At 44.9% G+C, this 23,691-nt stretch overlaps 1 protein-coding gene across 1 annotated transcript in view; it reads right to left on the bottom strand.

Moving 5' to 3' along the window:
* The window catches only part of LOC311245703 (mannosyl-oligosaccharide 1,2-alpha-mannosidase IA), a 468,514-nt gene extending 445,248 nt beyond the window's left edge, over nt 1–23,266 (bottom strand). Inside the window, exon 1 of the mRNA XM_084335645.1 lies at nt 21,762–23,266. Within this exon, the coding sequence (XP_084191771.1) occupies nt 21,762–22,337 (576 nt within the window). The 5' untranslated portion in view covers nt 22,338–23,266. The remainder of the gene's footprint in view (nt 1–21,761) is intronic.
* Nucleotides 23,267–23,691: the final 425 nt, after the last annotated feature.

Raw genomic sequence — 23,691 nt, 5'->3', positions numbered from 1 at the left:
TAATCGATTTATTGCTTATCGCGGCAGGCCTACTCGGCCCTGAAGCTTCGAATTGCAAAAGAAAATTCGAAGGTCAGCCCTACACCACAATATCAGCTATCATTCACATCAGAACTACAGTAGGCTTGTACCAGGCTGCCATGAGAAAACATGCTCTCACAACAGTCTACTGAAAGGACACATCTGATGGCACACTGTGGCTTGGAGTTATCTCAAAACCGTCACGCCAATGGCAGGGCTGTACAGTGCGACATATATGTTGCACGTGCGACACTGACGTCAGTCTGTGCGATGAAAGGATTGACTTCAGTAGCACTGGTGCGATGGCCTGTGCCTGGCGGAAAAAAAAAAAAAAAAAGTGACGCGGTAAATTGAATGGGCCACGGCGCCACGCTATCCACTTGGTACTTGTAGTCTTGTGCGATTAAATACAATGTCCCTTCTGCGTAAGACTCCATATATCAAACACCAAATCCCATAATCCCTAGCGAACAATATCCCCGCAAGTTGCGAGCAGTGACTCATATCCGCTCGGCTCAGCTCACAACACAGTGACAGCAGGACTCGTCTCAGCAGCAGACAGTAGCATTTGGAACGCGGACATTGACACAGAGCTAGTGGATAGTGTTGTCGCGACCCAAAACAAATCCCTGCTGTTTTATTCGGCAACGGGTCAAATGCATATAACATGCTTTGCAATCCTCGCGTCATAAAGTCCAAAATGAACGTTACGTTAGCATGAGCTAACAACAAGCTGTTCAGAGCCATATAGAGCGAACAGCAGACGGGCAGAGTGAGGAGGGGGCAGACATTCTCCCTTCTGTGTGTGTGTGTGTGTGTGCATTTGGAAAGATCACATGAAGTCAGACGAGTATATTATATTGATAGTAAATGTACTGAGGGTGGACAGATAATGTTGATATTTAAACATAAAAAATACAATACAAAATAAATGTATTCATGATCATGCAACATAAAACGGTTGCGTGTTGTGAGTTCCAAAACATTTAACTTAAAGTTTAAAGCTCAATATATCAAAACGTGGCACTTTACAGTGAACAGGAGGTCTATGTGTATTAAAAACAATAGATTGTTTTTCCTTTAAAAGTCTGGAAATAAAAGTCTGAAAATAAAAATGTCAAATGATATTTCCGTTGCCTTTTTTGAGTTGATCTAAATGTTACTGATTGTGTTAAATGGGCTTATGTTATGATATCGTCTCATATCGATTGCAGGCACCTGCATCGTATCATATCGTGGCATATATCAGCAAATATCGTATTGTTGTCCAAAGAATCTATATCGTATCGTGATGAAACTTGTGATTCCCACCCCTAGTAGAGTCCATACACCCAACACCAAATCCCATAATTCCTTACACGTAACGTGTCTGGCTGTGTGACGTCAACTTGTCAGCATAAAATGACAGCCAAACATGGCACTGCAACTAAATAACACAAATACAATAGGCACATTTGTGACTGTTACAAATATAACACATTTTATACTTGTGCTACAAGATTTTGGCCTGTGCTACAAAACGATCAACCTCTGTAGCACCAGTGCTATGTGCAAAAAAAGTTAACGTACAGCCCTGTTCAATGGTGGGATATGATATGATACCCATTTCCTGTTGCTCAAACACATGCATTTATATAATTTGCATTCTTGTCCTCACACTCTGCTAAATGTTAATTTAGGGGAAATCATATTTCTTTAAACTGACAATTAATTTGCGGTTCTTCTTTTCTTAGCACAAGAAAAAAAAACATTGCTTGTTTTGTTATTATTATTATTATTCAGAGACGGTACAGCAGTCTCACGTTGCACCAACGCCTGTTCAACTTTCCCACCAAAATACTATGGACGCTCAGGATGCAGAGGTTCAACTGCTTGTCACTTACGCTTATCATCTGTTTAATGATCGGCATACTGGTTGCTCACACACACACACAAACCAATCATTAGCAGGCTATCGAGTCAGTTTATTTGTTGTTTCTCCTCTGCACCGCAGAATGTGGATGAGTGAAAATAGCAATTATCTAGTCAGGCCGAATCATATAGGATTATGTTGGAAAACAGGGAGGGAATCTATATGGATCTGTAATGACCACTGAGCGCCATTGCCGGCCATTTGATTAGGGACTTAATTGCGATAATAATGAACAAATACACCCTCCCCTGGCTAAAACCGTCATCCAAGCATTCAGCTAATTAAAGGCTATTTGCCCACTGATGCTGACGATAGGAGGAAATCACAGGGAAGGCGCTTGGGTAGACAAGCATCATCCATTTTCCTGCCGTGACCCTAGGGCTGGGCGATAAAACGATAACGGTAATTATCGCGATATATTTTAATAATCAATATCGATTGATAATAAAAGAAAATATCAATAAATAAAAAATATTTAAATAAATTTTTTTTGTGACCTGCAACAGGGCAGTTTTAAAACCAGAGACAGTGGACAGACTTGTCTTTCTTGCCTGCAACTTAAAGTAATGGCTTTCCTTGTCCAAATGACAATACTGACCAAATTGAGATTTCTTTTTCTCTTGTCCATTTATTTTGTTTGCTTTCTAATTTAAAATAGTTTGAAACCATCTGTACACAGTAGGCTATGTGTGCTAGCAGAGCTAGTCTCCAGTCGTGAGTCACGGTGCACATGTGCGGTGGTTTGTCCACCAAAAAAGCGCCAAAAGATAGAAAAGAAACTAGCAGAGCCAGAACTATTCAACTCCCTGGCCCTGGAGCCACAGCCAGCAGAGAAGCCTGTTTACTTTCGCTTTCAAACCAGCTGCAGCCTGAGAACTGGAGTGTGATGGGCTGGAACACTAAAGATGGCGGCAACGACAAAGAATTGCTGCAAAATAAACATAGATACAGTATGTTGTTTTAAAAATTAAAAATTAAATACTTATAACAATATCGATTTTGGCCATATCGCCCAGCCCTACGTGACCCTGAAGCATCGAAGATAATGGTGGAGCTGGGCAATAGGGAAGACATTTATTTTTTTTGATCCACTTTTTCTCCCATTTTCTCCCATCCCAATTTCGTATCATCCAATTCAACCCTCCCCTGTCACGAACGCTGTTTCTTGCCTCCCACAAGCCGGCTGCAATGTGGACTAAGTCATACATAGCACAAGTCCCCTCCGGTACTTGAGGTAACAGCAGTCGCATCTTTTCACCTGCGCAGCTCGATCTCTCAGTGGCGAGGAGTAACGGGTGGGAGGCTCACGCTGCCCCCGACATTTCCTGATTCTACTGCGCAGGCGCACCAACCGACCTGTAGGAGTCGCTGTCCACAACGCCCGATCCCCACCCATCAGTTTCCCACCCCCTAATACGGCCAATGTGTATTAGTATGAACGACCAGCTAAACTGAAAGCAATGTGGAGCGCTGGGCTCGAACAGGCGAGCCCAGCGTCTCTGCATTCGTGGCGAGCGCCTTGCCCACTACGCCACGTAGCCGCCCCAGGGAAGACATTTATATAGCAATAATCATTGGTTGTTTTTTCTCATGTTGATATAAATTACAACATATGCTCACAAACCAGAATGATGTTATACTGTAAAGTAGGCCTGCCACGATAACACATTTTGCTGGGCGATTAATTGCCCCCGAAAATATCGCGATAAGCGATATTATTGCGACCGGTTAGAGAATTTTTTTGAGAAATTTATTTCCCAAAACTTTTATTTTGAAGCCCACCGCTCCGTCTTTTCCGGTGTTTAAACTTTTATTTTGAAGCCCACCGACCGGACCGGAAGTATTGTTGCGATTATCCTAGCCGACAACTTGACTCGTCCGGTTGTGTTTTTTAGTTTTAACGTTAGCTACTAACGTTAGATGCAGCTACTACAGGCAATCAACGATGAGGAGGAAGCGTCAAAGCAGTATTATAATAGAATAGCTGTGGTGCGTAGGCACTGCAGCACGACTCGAAAACGACCCGTTATAATAAATTAATTCATGTTTAACTTATCCCCGTCTCCAGTCCTTTGACTAGCCCCACCCGTTCATTGTAAACAATGATGCATGTAATTGTATTAACGTTATTCTGTGTTATTCTAACGTTACACTACAAATAACGCTACTTGGTTAAAAGGAGCAACACTATTGAGAAATGTAGTTAAGCTATGTGGTGTTGCCCCACGGAGCTCATGTGCTGTGCTCTGTAGTAAAGCCAGCGGCAGCGGCCCGCCTCCCAACACGGACAGTGACTGACAAGGGGCACTGGTTCCGCCTCATTAAAACAAACGCGCAAATAGCAATTAATCGCGTCCGTCAAAATCATTGCATTCATTTAAATTATCGCGGCAATTAATCGATTTATTGCTTATCGCGGCAGGCCTACTGTAAAGTAAATTTATACTGTAAATTAAATTTGATGTTCAGCCTCACTTTGAACTGCATGCTAATGTAAAGTGTGACAAACTAAAGCTTGTTAAATACTCACTGATGTTCAAATATACACATAATAATGATACTCCCTCAAATCTTTGTGAGGAAATCAAATGAACGTGAGCTTGTTATCATTCATTTAGACAAGAGAATTGTGTTCCACAATATCACGACTTCATCCCAAAATGACCCCACTGAAGGAAGATAAACAATAATGTTTAAATGTCATGTCCGGACTCCGGAGTGGTTTGTATATAAGTTATCGGGCTAACAGGAAGCTGATGTCAAATTTCTCTCACGATCATCATGGCAAAGATCTCAACTTCTCTATTTCACCATCCCTTCCCCCGCTTTTGGACATTTTACCAATTTGATCCTTAACCCATTCTCTGCCGGGCTTATATCCATCCTAAACCATCCTCCGCCAGCGCTATTTGTCTATGGAGATGTTCACCTTCTTTGCAGGGCTATAACTTTTTTAATTGCATTGCTAAATTGACATTACTATGGCCCATTCAACATCAATTATCTATCGTTCAGGATGTAGGAACGTTTTACTTTTTCATTCACACATTCATACTAAAATACCGTCTAGAGTATAAATATGTTTTTATCGTTTTCTGCAGTATTTCATAGAACGTGAGATATAGGCCTAAATGCATATTAGATGATCAAATGCAGTTTGATACCGATCAACGTTATATTAAAAATGTCAACTGTACATGGTCCTAAACGTCATGACTGGTCATCTGCGGGTGAACGGAGGGGGGGGGGGGGGGGGGGGGGTCGTATATTGATCAGAGCCGTTTGTATCGAAAATGGTAAAGAAAAACGCTGAAACTCACCCCAGTCTCCTCGTAGCGTTGGGCGATGAGTGGAGCAAAAAGATCGCTATTATGGGATGTTGATCGATGCGATCCATTTCCGGTTTGTATATTACTAATACACGTCCAAATCATGTTGATTATTGAGTTATGGCAGATTCATATCGACGGTGTCTATATTGAGCCCCGGGACGATCACCGAGTGGCCGGACGAAAATAGGGGACGGACCACTTCCAGTTTGGGCAACTTCCTGTTTGGCAACTCGCCGATCGGCCACCAGGTGGCGGTATTGAAGCATTGCAGAGTTGTGCCGAGTCCCACAGCATCACCCAAGACTCCGTGGGTGAAATATGAATACCATGACGAAAATATGAAATATGGATCTCAAAGACGCCTTACGGCGTCATTGGCAGATTACGCATGGCGGAGAATGACGTGTTAACACGTCATCGGCGGAGAATGGGTTAAAAGATAGTGACATCCACAGCAACTCAACTGTCCAACTTCCTGAGCCTATTGTTCTCACCGTGTAACCAAAAACCTCAGCTAACCCAATGCAGACCACTAAATCAAATATGGTGTTTTGCAGGTCAAAGGCTGGAGGAGCATTGTTCAGCCAACTTGAAAAGTAGGTTTGCATCCATGTCACAACAACACGATAACAACGACGCAGGCGGGGCACTCTGTGATGACAACAGTAGCAGCGGCAGCGTTAGCTAGCAGTTTAAGACTAGCTAGTCAGCGATGCAGAGGAGATGGCTGGCAGAGCTGAACTATGGCAGTAAACATGCCTGGGGCGGTGCTCAACCAAGGACCATGAGCGAGGGAGCGGGAAGGAAGATAAAGATGGAGAGAGTGAAGAGGGATATGGGTGCAAGCCAGGTCCTGCAGCCCATTTTAATGTCTTTCTATTGCCCTGTTCACAGAGGCGGCAGAATTGACACGCATGTTGCTTCTACCCAATTAGACAGGAATAAAAGCATGCGGTTGCATGGAGCTCGGCTGGGGGGGGGGGGGGCTTCCACTGGGGGTGGTCTCATCTAGGCCACTTCAACTCCCCTCCTCCTCCCAGCTCCTTCCACCTTTCAGCATCCGTCAGGGGCCCTGAGGCCGAGGAAAGAGGTGGAGTCTGGGTGGAGTGAAGGTGTTTACCTGGAACCTGGGGAGGGTGCTGTGTTGACTGAAGCACGTGGCAAATAAGGCCATCCCTGGATGTTTCTCTATTTCTCCCTCTCTACGGTGAACGTATGTGCATGCGCGCGCATGCACAGTGCACACACACACACACGTCACACACACACATACACTCAGCCATACGCACACACTGGGCACAGTCTGTGAAAACTGGTCAGGAAACATGTGCAGTGTGGCATGACAGTTGTATAGTACTGGAAGTCCAAGCACGCGCACACACACTCTCTCTCTCTGTCCCCCTCTCTCTCTCTTGTTACTATATGGCTAATAGTGTCAAAGAAGGCAGTCGAAGTGTGCAGATAATGGTGTGAAAACATGGTCTTTCATGCAGCTCTCCCAACAGTGACGAACCTGTCTGACGAAGGAAAGATACAGCAAGCCATGCGACATGGGGCATGAGAGAGAGAGAGAGAGAGAGAGAGAAAGAGAGAGAAAGAGAGAGAGAGAGAGAGAGAGAGAGAGAGAGAAAGAGAGAGAAAGAGAGAGAGAGAGAGAGAGAGAGAGAGAGAGAGAGAGAGAGAGAGAGAGAGAGAGAGAGAGAGAGAGAGAGAGAGAGAGAGAGAGAAAGAGAGAGAGAGAAAGAGAGAAAGAGAAAGAGAGAGAGAGAGAGGTGTGTGTGGGGACTTGACACAGAGGAACTGGCTCTAGCCGGGGAGGATCTTGTCTTTGACAAAGAGCCCATGGACTGGCCATGAAAAGAAGCCCTGGTGCAAGTCGAAAGTAGCCAGCCGAGAGAGAAGAGCGGGACGTCTCTGTGATCACAGGTCTTTGGTAGATGGCAGGGATAGAGAGGGACTCCCAAAACGACCTCATTATGTCAGCGCTGCCATTAAGTCAAGATGAACGGGGGCTTCCGTGGAACGTGATGCAATATCTCAGGCATCGGGGACGAGTTTGTGGTTGATGAAATTTGGAGTCGAAATAAAGGGTAAATGCTATTCAAAGCTCTCTCTCTCTCTCTCTCTCTCCTCTCCCTCTCCCTCTCTCTCTCTCTCTCTCTCTCATAACTCAGTACTGGTTCTCTGCACTGCAAGAAGAATAAGGTCAGAACGAGGTCTTCCCAGGACATGACCACCTGTGTTGACTGGAAGGTGATGCAACGTCACCCGTGGGTTACAGTCAACAGAACAGGGGGGGGGGGGGGGGGGGGCTAATACAGGTGTATCCAGATTAATGAAATCTTCCACACAGGCACCGGTTTGTGTGAGAGAGACAAAGGGTTTCTGTGTTACCTGGCAACACATCTATCTGCCAACAGTAGTCTGAGCAAAAACAATAAATATGTTCTGTGAGCAAAGAGATAAATGCAAATACAGGCTTTTATGCAAATTTACATGCAACACTAATACACTCAATATACCATTTTTTCTTTTATTAAAACAGACACAAACAAGCATGCTGCACTCTAGTGTTGTCAAAAATATCGAAGTATCGATACATATCGATACTGAATATTTAAAACGGCTTCGATACTCATTTCCCGAAGTACCGATACTTTCTGCAGTATCGGTACCAGCTGGCGAGTGTTCTACCGCAACTTGTTGACGGCAACGCGCTGTTCAGAGCGCTCAGCGCGCTTGCTCCCCGGTTCCTCCGAGTCCAGCCCTCCCCCTCACAGAGTCACAGAGAGCTGTCTTCTTCAGTTAGTAAACAAACATTTTAGCTGAAGATGGTAAATGCAGAGCCTCCGCAACTTGTGCTTGTGGATAAAGAAAACAGCAGAAGTGCTGTTTGGAGGTACTTCAGGTTTCAAGTAAACAACGAAGGACAAGCTACAAATGCCCCAATGATATTTGCAAGCGGTGTTAGAGCAGTGCCAGCGCCGATCTCCATAAAGAAATTAAAGAGGTTCGTGACAGCTGCTCTTTCAACGTCACTGTGACTGAAGCATTAAACCATTAACTCTAGTTTAATACATGATACGTTGTCTACTGATGGCGCATAATATCAACAGCTGATTCGTTGTAACGTTACAGCTACCAGCTAACGTTAGCTACTGCTAGCTCCATTAGCTTAGCTGGCTACTTGTATAATTACTGCATGGTAACGGAGTAACGTTAACGTTTAAACGTTATGTCGAGGTCATACAATACTACAGTCGACATAAGGTTAACGTTACCCCGTTTCCATCAAGTGTTTAAATAGCAGCAATCTTGTTGAAAATGTAACGTTACTAAAATGCTCCGAGCATAGCCTCTCTCTCTCTCTCTCTCTCTATCGCTACCCCTCTCTCTCTCTCTCTCTCTCTCTCTCTCCTCTCGTTATCTTCAAATAAAAACGAAACTGTTACTAACTGTAATATAAACAGTTCAGTTTGTCAGGTACATGCAACACAGATTACAGTGTTTACATCTGTCTGCTTGAGAAAATACCATGTTCTGCATTTGCAATAAAAATGATTGAAGTGAGATGAACAGTTATTTTTAAATGTGTGATCTAAAGATAAACAAAGGGTTTTAAAATTGTTATATTTATCTTCTCTTATAGTACCAGAGAGAAGCTAAATTTGTTTAAAAAAGAAATATATATATATATATATATATTTTTTTTTGATATCGAAATAATATCGAAGTATCGATACTTTTCAAGGTATCGTATCGAAGTCGAAATTCCAGTATCGTGACAACACTACTGCACTCAGATAAACACACACACACACACACACAGAGGTTAGTTGTGTAGTCATGGTTGTAAATTTGAGAAGGCACTGCAACCGATTCTCACTTTCTCTCTCTCTCTTCTCCACACTTGTGTCTCTCTCTCTCTCTCTTCTCCACACTTGTGTCTCTCTCTCTCTCTCTCTTCTCCACACTCGTATCTCTCTCTCTCTCTTCTCCACACTTGTGTCTCTCTCTCTCTCTCTTCTCCACACTTGTGTCTCTCTCTCTCTCTCTTCTCCACACTCGTGTCTCTCTCTCTCTCTCTTCTCCACACTCGTGTCTCTCTCTCTCTCTCTCTCTTCTCCACACTCGTGTCTCTCTCTCTCTCTCTTCTCCACACTCGTGTCTCTCTCTCTCTCTCTTCTCCACACTTGTGTCTCTCTCTCTCTCTCTCTTCTCCACACTCGTGTCTCTCTCTCTCTCTCTCTTCTCCACACTCGTGTCTCTCTCTCTCTTCTCCACACTCGTGTCTCTCTCTCTCTCTCTCTCTTCTCCACACTCGTGTCTCTCTCTCTCTCTCTCTTCTCCACACTCGTGTCTCTCTCTCTCTCTTCTCCACACTCGTGTCTCTCTCTCTTCTCCACACTCGTGTCTCTCTCGCTCTTCTCCACACTCGTGTCTCTCTCTCTCGCTCTTCTCCACACTCGTGTCTCTCTCTCTCGCTCTTCTCCACACTCGTGTCTCTCTCTCTCTCTCTCGCTCTTCTCCACACTCGTGTCTCTCTCTCTCGCTCTTCTCCACACTCGTGTCTCTCTCTCGCTCTTCTCCACACTCGTGTCTCTCTCTCGCTCTTCTCCACACTCGTGTCTCTCTCTCTCTCGCTCTTCTCCACACTCGTGTCTCTCTCTCTCTCTCTCTCTCTTCTCCACACTCGTGTCTCTCTCTCTCTCTCGCTCTTCTCCACACTCGTGTCTCTCTCTCTCTTCTCCACACTCGTGTCTCTCTCTCTCTCTTCTCCACACTCGTGTCTCTCTCTCTCTCTCTCATCTCCACACTCGTCTCTCTCTCTCTCTCTCTCTCTCTCTCTAGTACGGACCTCTCAGCCCCTCCATTCATTCAAGATGTAATATAATCCTCCACTTCCAGGAAGGAAGCTACCCTCCTGGCCTCAAACGCACACATATGCCCCCCCACCCCAACACACACACTAAGTTAAATAAATATGCACATTCAAACCCACAGGGAAACAGGGTTTGGTAATCTACTCCTTGTAATTCTATCTATCCAAGAGGGAAGTGCATAACAGACACACACACAAACACACACCTCTTGAAAAGCATGCCTCTACAGAGACTTTCCCTGGAGCGAGTGCCCCTACCATAAACAGAATGCAGAGAAGTGCCTTGAATGCAAAAAGGATGTAAGCTAACATTGCTCCCCCCTTTTTTTCTTATTTTTTTTTACTCTTATCCTTCCCTTTTCCTTTCTCACTCCACTCCCACCTGCTCGCTCACATCCTCTGGTGCTTTCCTGTGGGGATGAGCCTGACACGGTTACAGCTTAATCAGCTACTACTATCCCCGATGGAGAGACAGAGAAGGAGAAAGGAAAGGTACTCTTAAAAACGACACATCAATATCTGTTGTCCCTAACTAACATAGGCATGTGCGTTAATAAGGGTGTGTTACAAAACAACACAATTGCTAACACGGTTTTGATAGCAACACAATAGTAATCCAGGTTGCGTTGTTTCTTAACAACATCTGCATGGGTTCAGTTGTGACCAACACAACCTGTGTCATCATTACGACACATCTTTTTTCAGAGTGTAACGGCTCAGAATGGTCCGGTTCCTTTTTTTGTTCTCTAGTCTAAAACACGGAGGCCTGCATACTGTAGGCTACACACGCACACACACTGCATACTGTAGGCTACACTTAGCCCCAGTGACTTGTTTATAATATCGGCTACGGCTGCCATCGACTTGTGCAATATATCAATATCCAGCGGGCCGCACTCGCCGACACACACACACACACACACACACACACACACACACACACACACACACACACACACACAACACACAACACACACACACACAGGTCAAAGATAACTATGGGCTCACATTACAAACACCAGCCGCTTGACATTTGCACTGTATCCACAGAAGGCAGGGAGAAGTACACATGTTCCACCACACCGGCTACACTAGGAGAATAGACCTGTTTTCTGTATACAAACATACCGTGTTCGAGCCAATCAGCAATAACAACTGAGTCACGTGACTAAGTTGCCTTGGACCTGCGTGAGCTGCTGCTGTAAAATAATACGACGGGGCTCTATGGAGAAACCATGGCACTCCCCCCTGACTAAAAGTTGTTTCAAACAAAAACGGCTGGATGTCATTTAGCCAAATCAGCATGGCTGTGAGTGTGAGTCTTTCACATTTTATATATCTAGCTTTGGCATGGATTGATTATTTCGATCGCTAGCATGGCTAACAAATGCAAATAATATTGTAGTCTGCCCTGTTGTTCTGATCAGGATTACGTTCCTTTCTGCTGCTGTTTTGCGAAGTCTGACGTATACAGAAAACAGGTCTATAAGCTAGAGATGCACGATAATTATCGGGTCGATAATTATCGGGCGACCCGATAATTATCGGGCCGATATCAGCAATTATGACGTCATCCCGATAAACCCGATACAATTATTGATAGCTCCGATAATATATAATATATTTTTTGGTTAAAAAAATGCGGTGTGTGTGGATTGGGTTGAAGGGCGTTTGTTTTTACTGTAGGCTCCTCCCGTTTTGCCAGTACTGTGGTACGACTGATGGCGTGTGGTTTAGGAAGAGGGAGTTTTTCACAAATCCAGCGCTCCATTTCTCATGCCTGGCTGTGATGTAGTCACGTAACTTTCAGAAGCAGCGTGGATAGTAAACAAACATGGCGTCAGTAGTGTGAGACTTTTTCAAAGTTTCAGAGGAAAACAGTTCGCTTGCTATTTGTAACAAATGCAATGCAGAAGTTCCACGAGGAGGGAAAAGGGCAACAAGCTATAACACATCCAACATAATAAGTCACCTGCAACATCACTACCGCTACGATGGTGTGTTAAAAGCCTACGACGACGTGTGAGCAGCTAAAGCTGCTGCGAATCCAAAGCCAGCTGCAAAGGAACCGGCGGGGCTTGTACCTATTGACAAGGCGTTTGCAAAATTAAAAACGTTTGACAGAAATTACCCAAGGGCTCAAGCGATCTCTAACTTGATCACAGAAATGATGGCACTTGACGACCAGCCCTTTTCCCTCGTTGAAGACAAAGGATTCTGTCGGCTACTTCGTCATTTAGAGCCGGGCCCTATTCCCCGTACCTGGTTCAACTAAGTCGATCAAAAGTCCCATTATCCAGATTCAATTAACCTGATGTTTGAATCCGCGCTTTCCCTGTTCCTCGAAGGTGGATTCAGTCTCGTTAATTCGAACCAGACTTGATGCTCAGGATCAGTGCGCCTCAGCTGAAAAGACAGCAGGTGTCGATCGCAGAAATCCTGATTTTCTAACGGCATTGATTGATTGATTGATTGATTTAAAACTTTATTAACATATTGCAGAATGGGTACAATACAGTACGGCTCAATAGCCTAGCCGACAAGTTAAATACATAATCTATAGGCTAATGTTAAATCCCTCATTACCCCAATCAATCAGATTATATTTCTTTAAATGTGCCTGATGGTAGGCTTAATGGAATGAATAATCAAATGAGATCTATTGCTAGCGAAAATAATTAGTTAAACTCTTTCAGAATAAGTAGATACAAACAAGCCCAAAGAGTATCTAATTGATAAGAATTAATAGATGCTTATGAGTATATCTGCACTGTATGCGCTCGGCTTAGGTAACATGTACTTTATATATAAATACAGTTTTCAAGGCACAACCCCCGAAATAACAGAGAGGCTTGGAGCCGGCTATAGTTTCACTATTAATCAGGTTTTAATCTGTTTCGGACATAATCCATATGCATTGAATTGATTAACCTTTGGTTTATACCAGTGACACATGTTCATCATCAGATAACAGTGCTTGAACAGATAAATGCATTTTCTCAAATGCATTAATGTGACGTCAACGGCTCATTCAATTGCTCAATCCGTCAAACAGCGCATCTCATCAGACATTTTAATCCCAGTTACAATATCACAATAACGTGTGAGTGATGATACAATTCAACAATCCTCATTCCTCGTAATTCATAATCCACAAAGACCACAATCCATGCATAGACACTTCAATTTTATGCTTGAATGAAACACAATCCGGGCGCAAATCTACAGCGGAGAATATGAAACTAATCAGAGCCAAACGGCCGATAGGTTTCATTCATTAAAAATATCCCAGCGGGATTCACATTTGCAATGCGCCGTTATTAAAATAACCACATGCAGTGTGTATCGCGACTCCGAGCGCCGTATATGACATGCATTATTTTACTTAGGACAAAGTAAATCTATAGGCTGAATTAGGGCTGGGCGATATGACCAAAAACGTTATCGCGATAAAATTATAAAATTATTTTCATATAATTCGATATCGATAATTATCGTCGATATAATGTCTGTCAAGTTTAATTAACTTCTTATGCTGCTGTGAATGTCTCGAGTCGAGTTGATGTCGTCATCAGTCCGCGCACGTTAGCAGTTAGCCGACAAGCGGAGTATCTCATGACAATGTAATAAATATGACACTAAAATACTCTCTTCCGCCACAATATATTGAAACGACGTCCACTGTATACCCCACACTACTATAAACGTGGCCTCAGAATTCACGCCACACACATACTCGGCACGTAAAAATATAAAACAGCGCCGTGCAAGCTAGTTATCCAAGCCAGCCTGTTTCTAAGCGGTGTATTCCATGACAATGTGCTAAATATGACACTAAAATACTCTCTTCCGCCACAATATATTGAAACGACGTCCACTGTATACCCCACACTACTATAAACGTGGCCTCAGAATTCACGCCACACACATACTCTGCACGTAAATATATAAAACAGCGCCGTGCAAGCTAATTAGCCTAGCAAGCCTTGTTGTTGAGTGAGTGAGTCCTACCTCTGGGTCTCCTTCCGGGTCTCCTTCGCTCTCGGCCATCTCCTTCACTGATTGGTTGTTAGTGCGTGTGCTCATATCCAAGCTTGGAAAATCGATATATCGAAACTTTGCGACCACGTTTCATGTTTATTTCGAGGAAATAATTTATTGCGATAGTTATCGTTATCGTTTTATCGCCCAGCCCTAGGCTGAATACGATTTATTATCAGCATTTAGGTCTATTATTTTACATTTCAAACGCCCCCTCTAGGAAAACGAAGCACAAAAACATAATTTAGAATGGTATAATGCAGATCTACACTGTGGTAATTATTTCAGGAAGCGAGCTGGCATTTCTTTGCGAGGGTGTGGCCATGGTTCATCCAGCTAACTGAACTTAACCCTGCTCCGGAGCAGGTTCAAACTTTCTGATCTGTTACCATGGCGATTTAGAAAATCCGACGTCGGGGAACGGAAATGTCTGGCTTAAGTCAAGCTATGCTGAAAATTATCCGGCTAACTCAGTTAGCCAGGTACGGGGAATAGGGCCCAAGGTACATAATTCCAAGCCGCCTTTGTATACTTTGTTTGCATAGACATATCTGACTGTCCGATTTTACCTTACAGTGTATTGCACTACTAAAGCTACCTAGCATGTCCTATATGCTCTGTAAATAACTATGTACAGATACCGAGATGTCACACCATGTTACCTGTTACCTGTTTATTGCACAATGTTTTTTTTATTTTTTATTTTATTGGATTCTATATATGTTGTACCACTGTAATGCACATCGTTGCGGGCAAGACCACCCGCATTTCATTGTATACTTGTATGCCGTGACAAATAAAACTCTTGACTTGACTTGACTTGACAGTATTGAATTTGAATCCCAGGCTTATGCAAAGATTTGCAACAGTTCTAGAGGCCTTTATTTTATTTTTACATCACTGAGTGATGAACCTCACTATGGCAATTGGCAAATGTTTACATTTTGCAGTGTTATGTTTACAAGTTATTGACGGATTGTGAATTTTGTGATTCAAATTATATTTATTTGGAAAAATAAATATGGTCAAAAACTGTTGTCTTGGCTTTGTTTTGTTCATAGTAGTAACGCTCATGTCATGATAAATGTGGTTAGGTCAAAACTACAGGAATACACATTTTATAAATAATAATAATAATAATAATAATAATAATACAATAAATATATATATATATTATCGGTTATCGGTATCGGTATCGACCTTGAGGAGCAGAAAGTTATCGGTATCGATATCGGGGTCAAAAAATCAATATCGTGCACCCCTACTATAAGCCTCTCCTCTGGACTGGTCCTTCTTCTCTTTCTTTCTGCCCTGCTGCTCAGCAGGCGGCTATTTTCCTGACTCCATGGTGAGAGGTTTCGTGGGCACACCTGGTTCGTAGCTGGAGCAGCCATGTGGGGGAACGAGGGGTGGAGGGAGGTCACGGTGCACACAGCTGGCGGAGACACTGTGCCGGCTTAACGGCAGCATGTTATTCAGCCACCTAGACACCTAGCTGCCCGGCTATAGGGAGGTGTAGTGGTTACGTCATTTTTGTTTTTTCGTGTTCCACCCTCTGTGGAACGCAATGTATTTCCCCAATGTTGCCCATTTCTAGATTGTCTAGTTTAAAACAAATAAAGCATGGACATTTGCATTGGTGTACCTTTCTGTGTGTATTCACTATTCATCCACAATCTATTAGCTCAACATGAAAATATTTGCAATGAATCCCTTAAAAGTAGCAAAATAACAACGTTTATGTTTTCGTTCACTGAGAAACTACACTACCATTTCGTGCTGCTGACTGACGTCACCACAGCGTAGACTCCTGGCTTTAGTCGCAGACCTAGGATCAGATTTCCCTTACATTCCACATTCCATAAGCTTAACAATTCATACAATGGGAAAATAACTGACCCTGAATCTGTTTCACCCAACACTAGTGCTCCAGTGATCATAACCATTTATCTCTAAAGCTAACCACTATTTGTAAAAGCCACAACCACGTTACAATATTTGTATAATTTGTAGTGCCATGTAGTACCCTGTAGTACCCTGTAGTACCATGTAGTACCATGTAGTACCATGTGGGTACAGTACAGTACAGCTCAATACACACAATTGTTAAGGGGATGCAGACCAGAGAAAGACTTCCGTCTTGTTTACATCAGGGTCCCCCATTTTCAATTCATCATAAATGTACAGTTCCCTCCCCCTTGTATATATTACTGTATGTCACAAATGTAACAGTACTGCATTGAGGTCTTTCTCTGGTCTGCATCCCCTTAACAATTGTGTGTATTGAGCTGTACTGTACTGTACCCATTCTGCAATCTGTTAATAAAGTTTTCAATCAATCAATCCCGCACAGTGCAATACTCCAATTCAGCCATTGGCAATTCAGCCATTGGGTGGGTGGCGCTGCTGAGCGGCGTTTTTTTTTTTTTCTAGCCGCATTTTGCGGAGACGCTCTCTGATTGGCCACTGACTGACGCTCTCTGATTGGCCACCGACATGTGCGCCCAATCGCGTGACGAGCTGTGTCTTTGCCCATTTCCGGGTCTAACAGCCTGCAAACTACCTAACGCCTAGTTTATCACTGGTTAAGCTTAGGCGACTCTTTCGAAGTTGGTTAAGGTTAGAGTTTGGAATCAGGGCTGGTGTTCTATCGCCCTGCTCTAAGACAAACGCTAACCTTAACCAACTTCGAAAGAGTGCCTAAGCTTAATTGGTGTAGAAACAGGCGTCACACGATTGGGCGCACATGTCACATGAAGTGGCCAATCAGAGCGTCTACGCAAAATGTGGCTACAAAAAAAATAACGCTGCTGAGCGGGCCTGTGACGGTCTCGTGACCCAAATTCCTGAGGGGCCTGAAAGCGTGGGTATGTAAGCGCGGGGACTGAGTGTGGCTCTGCGGCTCTGCAGCTGCATGCTCCTCGTGCGCACAGGGGTGAAATTGTGTGTCACAGCTGGGAGCGTTGCGGTGTTTGCAATGGAGGAGAAGTTTGGTTCACTTGTAAATAAACTATTCACATAAATGAAACAAAACGTAATGTTAATGTCTCCATCAGGGTTTCCGTTAGAAAATACAGGGGCCGGTCTCCGTGTCCTGGAAGATTTCAATCTCCCGGACAAAAGTGAGAAATTCCAGTCAGTTTATTGAGCTTAAAAACAATTGATAGGCAGGCTATATAAAGAATGACATCCCCAAGGCATGTAGATTTAGTTTAACTTAAAACTAGGCTACTTTTGTGTATATACAGTCATTAATATATTCCAAATTAAATAAGTCCCTCGAGACTCCGTGCTGCTGCTGACGAAGCGATAAACTCATCCCAATAGTATGCAACTGCAGAGCCAGCGGCACTATGGGGACCGCTCAGCAGCGCCACCCACCCAATGGCTGAATTGCCAATGGCTGAATTGGAGTATTGCACTGTGCGGGCACAACTGTGAGCTCTGCGGCTCTGCAGTTGCATGCTTCTCGATAATCCAGCACCAAGCTCCGCCATTCTCATCAGCAAACCACAGGTCGCGAGGGAATTATTTTCACAGGACATTATGACCGGAGATATTTAAATGTCGGACTTCAACAGAATATATATATATAATTAGTAAACTGTCTGGGGCATTTTGTGCCCCCCTTAACTGATTTTCGAGGGCATTTTGTCCATTTTCACGGGCATTTTGCCCCAAGCCCCCGTTAATTTCTAACCCTGGGCGACAGCATTGAACAGACTGCCTACTGAACAACAGGCTGCCTACTGGTAACTGTAGTTCTTTTTTTACGATCATTTAAAAACCTTATAACTACCTTTATTTCAACAAAAAATGCTTAAACAATAATGTTAGTGGTCGAAGGGAACTCATTTTGTGCAGAGATGGAAGCTTGTCAATTTCCATGCGGCAGAATTGTTACATTAGCTGATAATCCATTTTCCCAATGATGAATCCCTATACGGGTGGAACAACCAGTGACGTCAGACTACACCTCCCTATTACTCTTATAAGGGGATTTCACATGGAGCTGCCTACAAGCTAATCTTTTTGTAGAACTAGAGTTTATTGAGAATTGTGTCTGTGTGTGTGTGCATGTGCGTGTGTGTGTGTGTGTGTGTGCGAAGGTGAGTGGCGCTGTTCTCAATTTGCTCTGTAAAAACCTGATTAATTAATATGAATAAATAAAAAGGACACGTTGACACTTTTAACTGAAAAAAAGAAAACCTAACCACACATTGTCGCTTTAACTGAAAAAATAAAGCTATTATGTACTCTACTACTATCATTCAGTACTATGCTACTATTCTTATACTACTACCTACAGTATCTTGCTAATACTGTATGTCTATACTACTATGCACTGAGAGTGTAACACTCAAGCTCAATATTATTTGATGAACAATGCCACTGACCCTTAGCTGCCAGAGATGTACTGTACCTCTCCTGGTGACTTGTTGTTCACAATCTGTAAGTCGCTTTGGATAAAAGCGTCAGCTAAGAAAGTACTGATGAGGTCCTTTGACATGATTGTATATTCATGTGTAGGGTAAAAAACAAACACATTTTACAGATTTGTGGACCAAATAGATGATCCTATGACTACCAGTGATTTGCTTTAGTCAACGACGGCCCAATTTGTCAGGCGAGAGGTACAAAAGAGGTGAGCGTGTGCAGCCGCTGTAAGACAACACGGATTAGCATTGATAAAAGGCTGTGGCAATACTCGCCAACTTGGCAACGTTCATATTTAAGTGCAGGCACATGCTCGTCTAGATAAGCGTCAACACACAGAAGCCCGCGCGGCTCTGGATCCCCCGAGGACAGCGCTCTTATCACCAGCAGTGGAGAAGGCTGAGGCACAGAGATGCTGCAGTGAGCCTGTCCTCTTGCTGCAGTGCTCCCAGCAGCCAGTTCCTCTCCTTCTCCCTGTGTCACCTGCCCCCCAACCCCCCACCCACCCCCATCCACCCCCCATGCAAACACCTCCTGCCGTTGAGCCCACATTGTACTTTTCCCATCGCCCCTAGAAGACGCACCTTCATTCCGCCTGTGCCGACACAGCCCTGAGAACATACAAAGACGTAATCGAGAGCAGATCTCTGGCTTTTGCAGAGACTTTCTCTTTTAGGCTAACGCGTGCCTCTCTTCTGACGTGTGTGATGTTGTGCAAAAGAGAGCGAGACGAGACTAGATAGAGAGGCCCGCGCCTGGGCCCGCGCCTCAGCCTCTGCATCGGTACGGAGCGCCTCTGACCTCTGACATTTCCTATTTGCTTTGACAATTGTGTTGGTTCTGACGATGCCGCCCGTGTACTTTGCAGTCACGCTGTGTTATTGTTTCATTCTGACTTCTAAACAGTACCCGAGTTCCAAGTGCATCCGTGACTTTAGAAAGGTATGTGGAGAAAGGACAACCTCCTGTTGCTCTCGGGCGCGATTATCAAATCTTGTATTCTGGAGCCGATGAGGCAGCAACATGGCCATGCAGGAAACTCAATGAGCCGCGACATCACAGGGCTTACAAACAGGAGGCCCTCATCCTGGTCCGGCTAAGGACTTTCAGGGGAGAACAAACTACTTTCCGAGCCGGGAGTTGACGTAGGTACAGACGCACAGTGCCGAGCGCGGAGGCCTGGCTGTGTTTGCTCGTATCATGGTGGGTCGAGGTGGTCGTTCAAACATTTCCCTTACGTGATCTGCTCGACATTGTCTCCCATGCCACCCTCCTCTCTTGGCAGTTAGCGTGCATAGGGGGCCTGTTTTCTGGTATTTTGTCAGTTGAAGAAAAAAACTATGCCCATTCACAGGTCGGGCACTATGAAGGGGGGCCCAGTTGGCCGGGCAGAGCCCCCTTTGTTTGCTCTGCGAGGGGAGCTGTGATCTCGAGGCGGCCTCCCCCTGCGTTCCCTTACCAAGAAATAATGAGTTTCCGTTGCCCCGCTGTTTCTCTGTCCAACAGAACACAGGCAGTAACACTCTCGTCGTTTAATTCCCTCTCTGCTCGTACTCCCTTCTCTACAGTATCAGTATCATATGATTCCCGGATGCTGGACATATCTACTATAGTGTTCTTCTCATAGTTTTTTTTTCTTTCACAACCATAAACATGGTCAAGCTGCCGGCTTTGAAATGTGCCGACCACAGGCTTGGAGTTGGCAGGATGAATGTGAGCCTCCGGGAACAGAAGAAGCTTCTGGAACGCTGCCAGCGAGCTTCAAACAGTGGAAACTGTAGCGCACAACAATAGGAAATAGTGAGAACACATGCTAAGGCTACAGAGACACAGGGACACGGACACCGGAGTGTGCAGTGTGACTCAGAAGGCTATAGGGTATTTATTCTCCCCCAATTAAAAAAAAATTATATTATCTACGTATCTATGTTCAGGGAAGAGAAATCAAAACTTGGGAGACAGCTACTGGGACGGGAGGGGTGCGGTGCAAAATAACAACCCCCCCCCCAGGCAGAGGAACATGCCGAGCTCAGCTAAAAAAGAAAGGGAAAGCAATGTCACGTTGAAGTTCAGTCGATTTTATTTTTTATAAACAGCCATAGAGGAGGTTTCGTCACTAGCTCAGCATACGAGGCTCAACTGACCTGCTCTGTCCCGACACACGCGTTATCATGTAACACTGTGACCTCTAGATGCAGGGTGATGGCAGGGTGATGGCAGGGTTTAAGTGACCATGACAACAGGCCGTACCCCCCCCCCCCCCCCCCTTCACACAGAAATGGCTCAGAGCCATCTGCACATGCTGGCTGGCCAGTGGTGACCTCTCCCACCAGCCTCTGCTGCCTTTGAGAGGGTGCAGATGTGCACCGCTCCAGGGGTGTTCTTGGACCCAAACAGTGCTCCACACACACCGGAACAAGAGCTTGGATAAGCCTCTGGCCATAGTGTCACTGGACATCATTTGATGTGTTGGGGATTGTGTGTGCGGCAGCTATGAGGTATACGTGTTCAGGTTCATCTTAGACAGAGGGGTTTGATGTGTGTCAGGAGTTATTATGACCCCCCCCCCCCCCCCCCCCCCCCCACTGTCACACGCACACACACACATTTTTCATTCATGGAAAACAGTCAAGCTTTCACCGAATCCCAACACGTGTTCAAGTTATCTTCCTTGTTGTGATGTGTCTGAGTTTATTGTACACCCCCCCCCCCCCCCCCACACACCATATTTTCATTAATGGAAATCTATCAAATGTTCACTATAGAAGAGGCAAAGCTATTAGGTAAATTGGACAATTGATGCGATTAGAACTCTGATAGGGTCATTTCGTTTCGTCCGCGCGGACAACTGTGCACGTGGATTTAGAAATGTAAACTCTATTTCGCGGGCAAAATCAGATAAATATAACGTGCGTAGTTTGTGCGTAATTACGCCATAGCGTGTGTTTATACCAGCTGTTATTATTATGACTGCTTTATATTGTGGTAATGACGTGGTGTCACTGGAGTTACCGGTCTGTTGTGTTTTGAGTTGACAGCAAGAACGAGGGGTCCCCGGCGACTCCCCGTCTCCCGAAAGAGTGTGCAAGTAAAGCGCGTGTCCATGCAGCAGGTACACGTGCAGGTCAGCCCCTACCTCTTTGACTTTCTCCCGGCGCTCCTGGGTCTGCGGGTCGCTTGGCTTGCCGAGGTCTTTCCCCAGTGGCGCTTTGGTCAGACACTTCACGAACTTGTTGTAATTTAAAGTATCCGATCTGGCGCCGTTACTTGAGGAGGTCACTCTCTCCGAGGCAGACTCCGTCTTGGACCTCGCTGGAGTCAGGTCCTCCTGCGCTTCCCCGGCGGCGCGCCTCTCCTCCGGCACCTCGTCGTGATGAGTGACAGTGGGTCTGCGTCTCGGGCTCTTGAGTCTGGTGCTGGTCTCTCCCTTGGCCGAGGCGATGCTGCCGCGCAGATGGTCTTGATCCTTAGCCTTTTTTATTAGATGATCAATGGCATCGTTGTTGTCGGAGCCCGATCCGACTGTGACCGGCGGCTGAGTCTCCGTTTTGGAAAGAAAGATCCGTTTTAATCGGACAGAGTCGGGCAAAAAGAAGAGGGCCCCGAAGCACAGTGTGACCAACCCCGAGAGGAAAAGTAGAAACACGAATTTTTGGGACAGGCGCAGACCCATGCCCGATGCCGACACACCGGGCAACTTTCGGAAAACCATTGCAATGTTATGTATTGAATGTTACCTTATTGTTATCGGCAGGAGTCAGGACTATGCTGTTGCTATACAGTCTCTCCACTATGTGCCGAGCAGCAGCTCCACGGTGCGCCTTGTTGCATGTGTGTAAAAAGTTGCTGTGCGGGTCGGGGTTTAAAACACACCCCGCTATGACACTTGCAGAGAGAGGAGCCAGGCTGCAGAGCGGTCCTCCTTATCTCGCTATCGATTAGATCTGCATAAGCAAAGGTTAGGCCTGCACGGAACTAGTACAATTTAGCAATCGTTTTGCACCGGTGCCACTTGAGAGCCTCGTAGCTTATTGTACATAATGTGGTTATTGACATCAATGGATTGTAATAATAATACAGGAATCCCCGCCTCTTTAAGAGGACGGGGCTTTGGGTAATAAATGGCACTCGCGTTTGCCGGTTGCCAATCTACAACCAGGGGTAACGGATACCGTGGAGGTCGGTCTAATATGCCTACTTTTGGGCAAATAATGATCAAATGCAACCACCTCACGAGGAAATGGCATACAAAGTTGTTCCCTTGTGCATTATTCCACCGCAATGCAAATCCTCAGTAAGACATGTCCGTACAGTCAAGAATCAAGCGTGCATTAGAGCATCTTCTCGTCGGCTCCGTTCATCATACCATACCGACCCACGTTGTTTGAATGTTCCGTAAGCCCGAAAATCACATTGATCACAAGCGCACGGCTGTGTATCCTGTACAGCTGCTGGATGAACGCGTTTGTTTATTCATGTCGCCGTCCGTTATGCACGCGCTTCAACCTCTTCTCCATCTGTGTGTTATTATAATGCAAAAGAATACACCAAAAACGGAAGGCGCGAACAACGGGGTCGTGTCCCACGCGCACGCGAAGTTATTATAGCCTCTACAAATCCCTAGAATAAACAATTCCGTCCTCCAGCAGAGAGAAACAGCAGCCCGCCGTGTCTTGTAGCCGCCGCCTGCCCGCCTTGCCCTCTCTGTGTGTATCTTGCTGTTCCGCGGCTGCCCGCTTGCTCAGCAGCGCAAAGGGAGAGGAGAGAAATGCAGCATTTGTAGCATACCTGTCAACCCTCCCGTTTTCCCCGGGAATCTCCCGTGTTTCAACCTTCTCTCTCGCTAAAATATTTTCCCGTATTTTTTATTTATTTATACAAAATGGCTGCAATTCCCAATAGGGGGTATCTGCAGAGCCGCAGAGCCAGGCTGGACGGGTATAAGTGGTCTGGACAAGTATAAGCGGGGTTCGTCTCGTTTACATAGGTACATCTAGAGTCACCAGTAGCTCAACTGCAAAAACTGCTTTTTTATTTGATTAGATTTATTTGGAAATTAAAAACAC

The sequence above is a fragment of the Notolepis coatsorum genome (assembly GCF_963971535.1).
Source record: "Notolepis coatsorum genome assembly, chromosome: 19".
NCBI classification, from domain to species: Eukaryota; Metazoa; Chordata; class Actinopteri; order Aulopiformes; family Paralepididae; genus Notolepis; species Notolepis coatsorum.
Note: the sequence above shows the minus strand (reverse complement) of the source record. Positions and strands in the feature narration are given on the sequence as shown.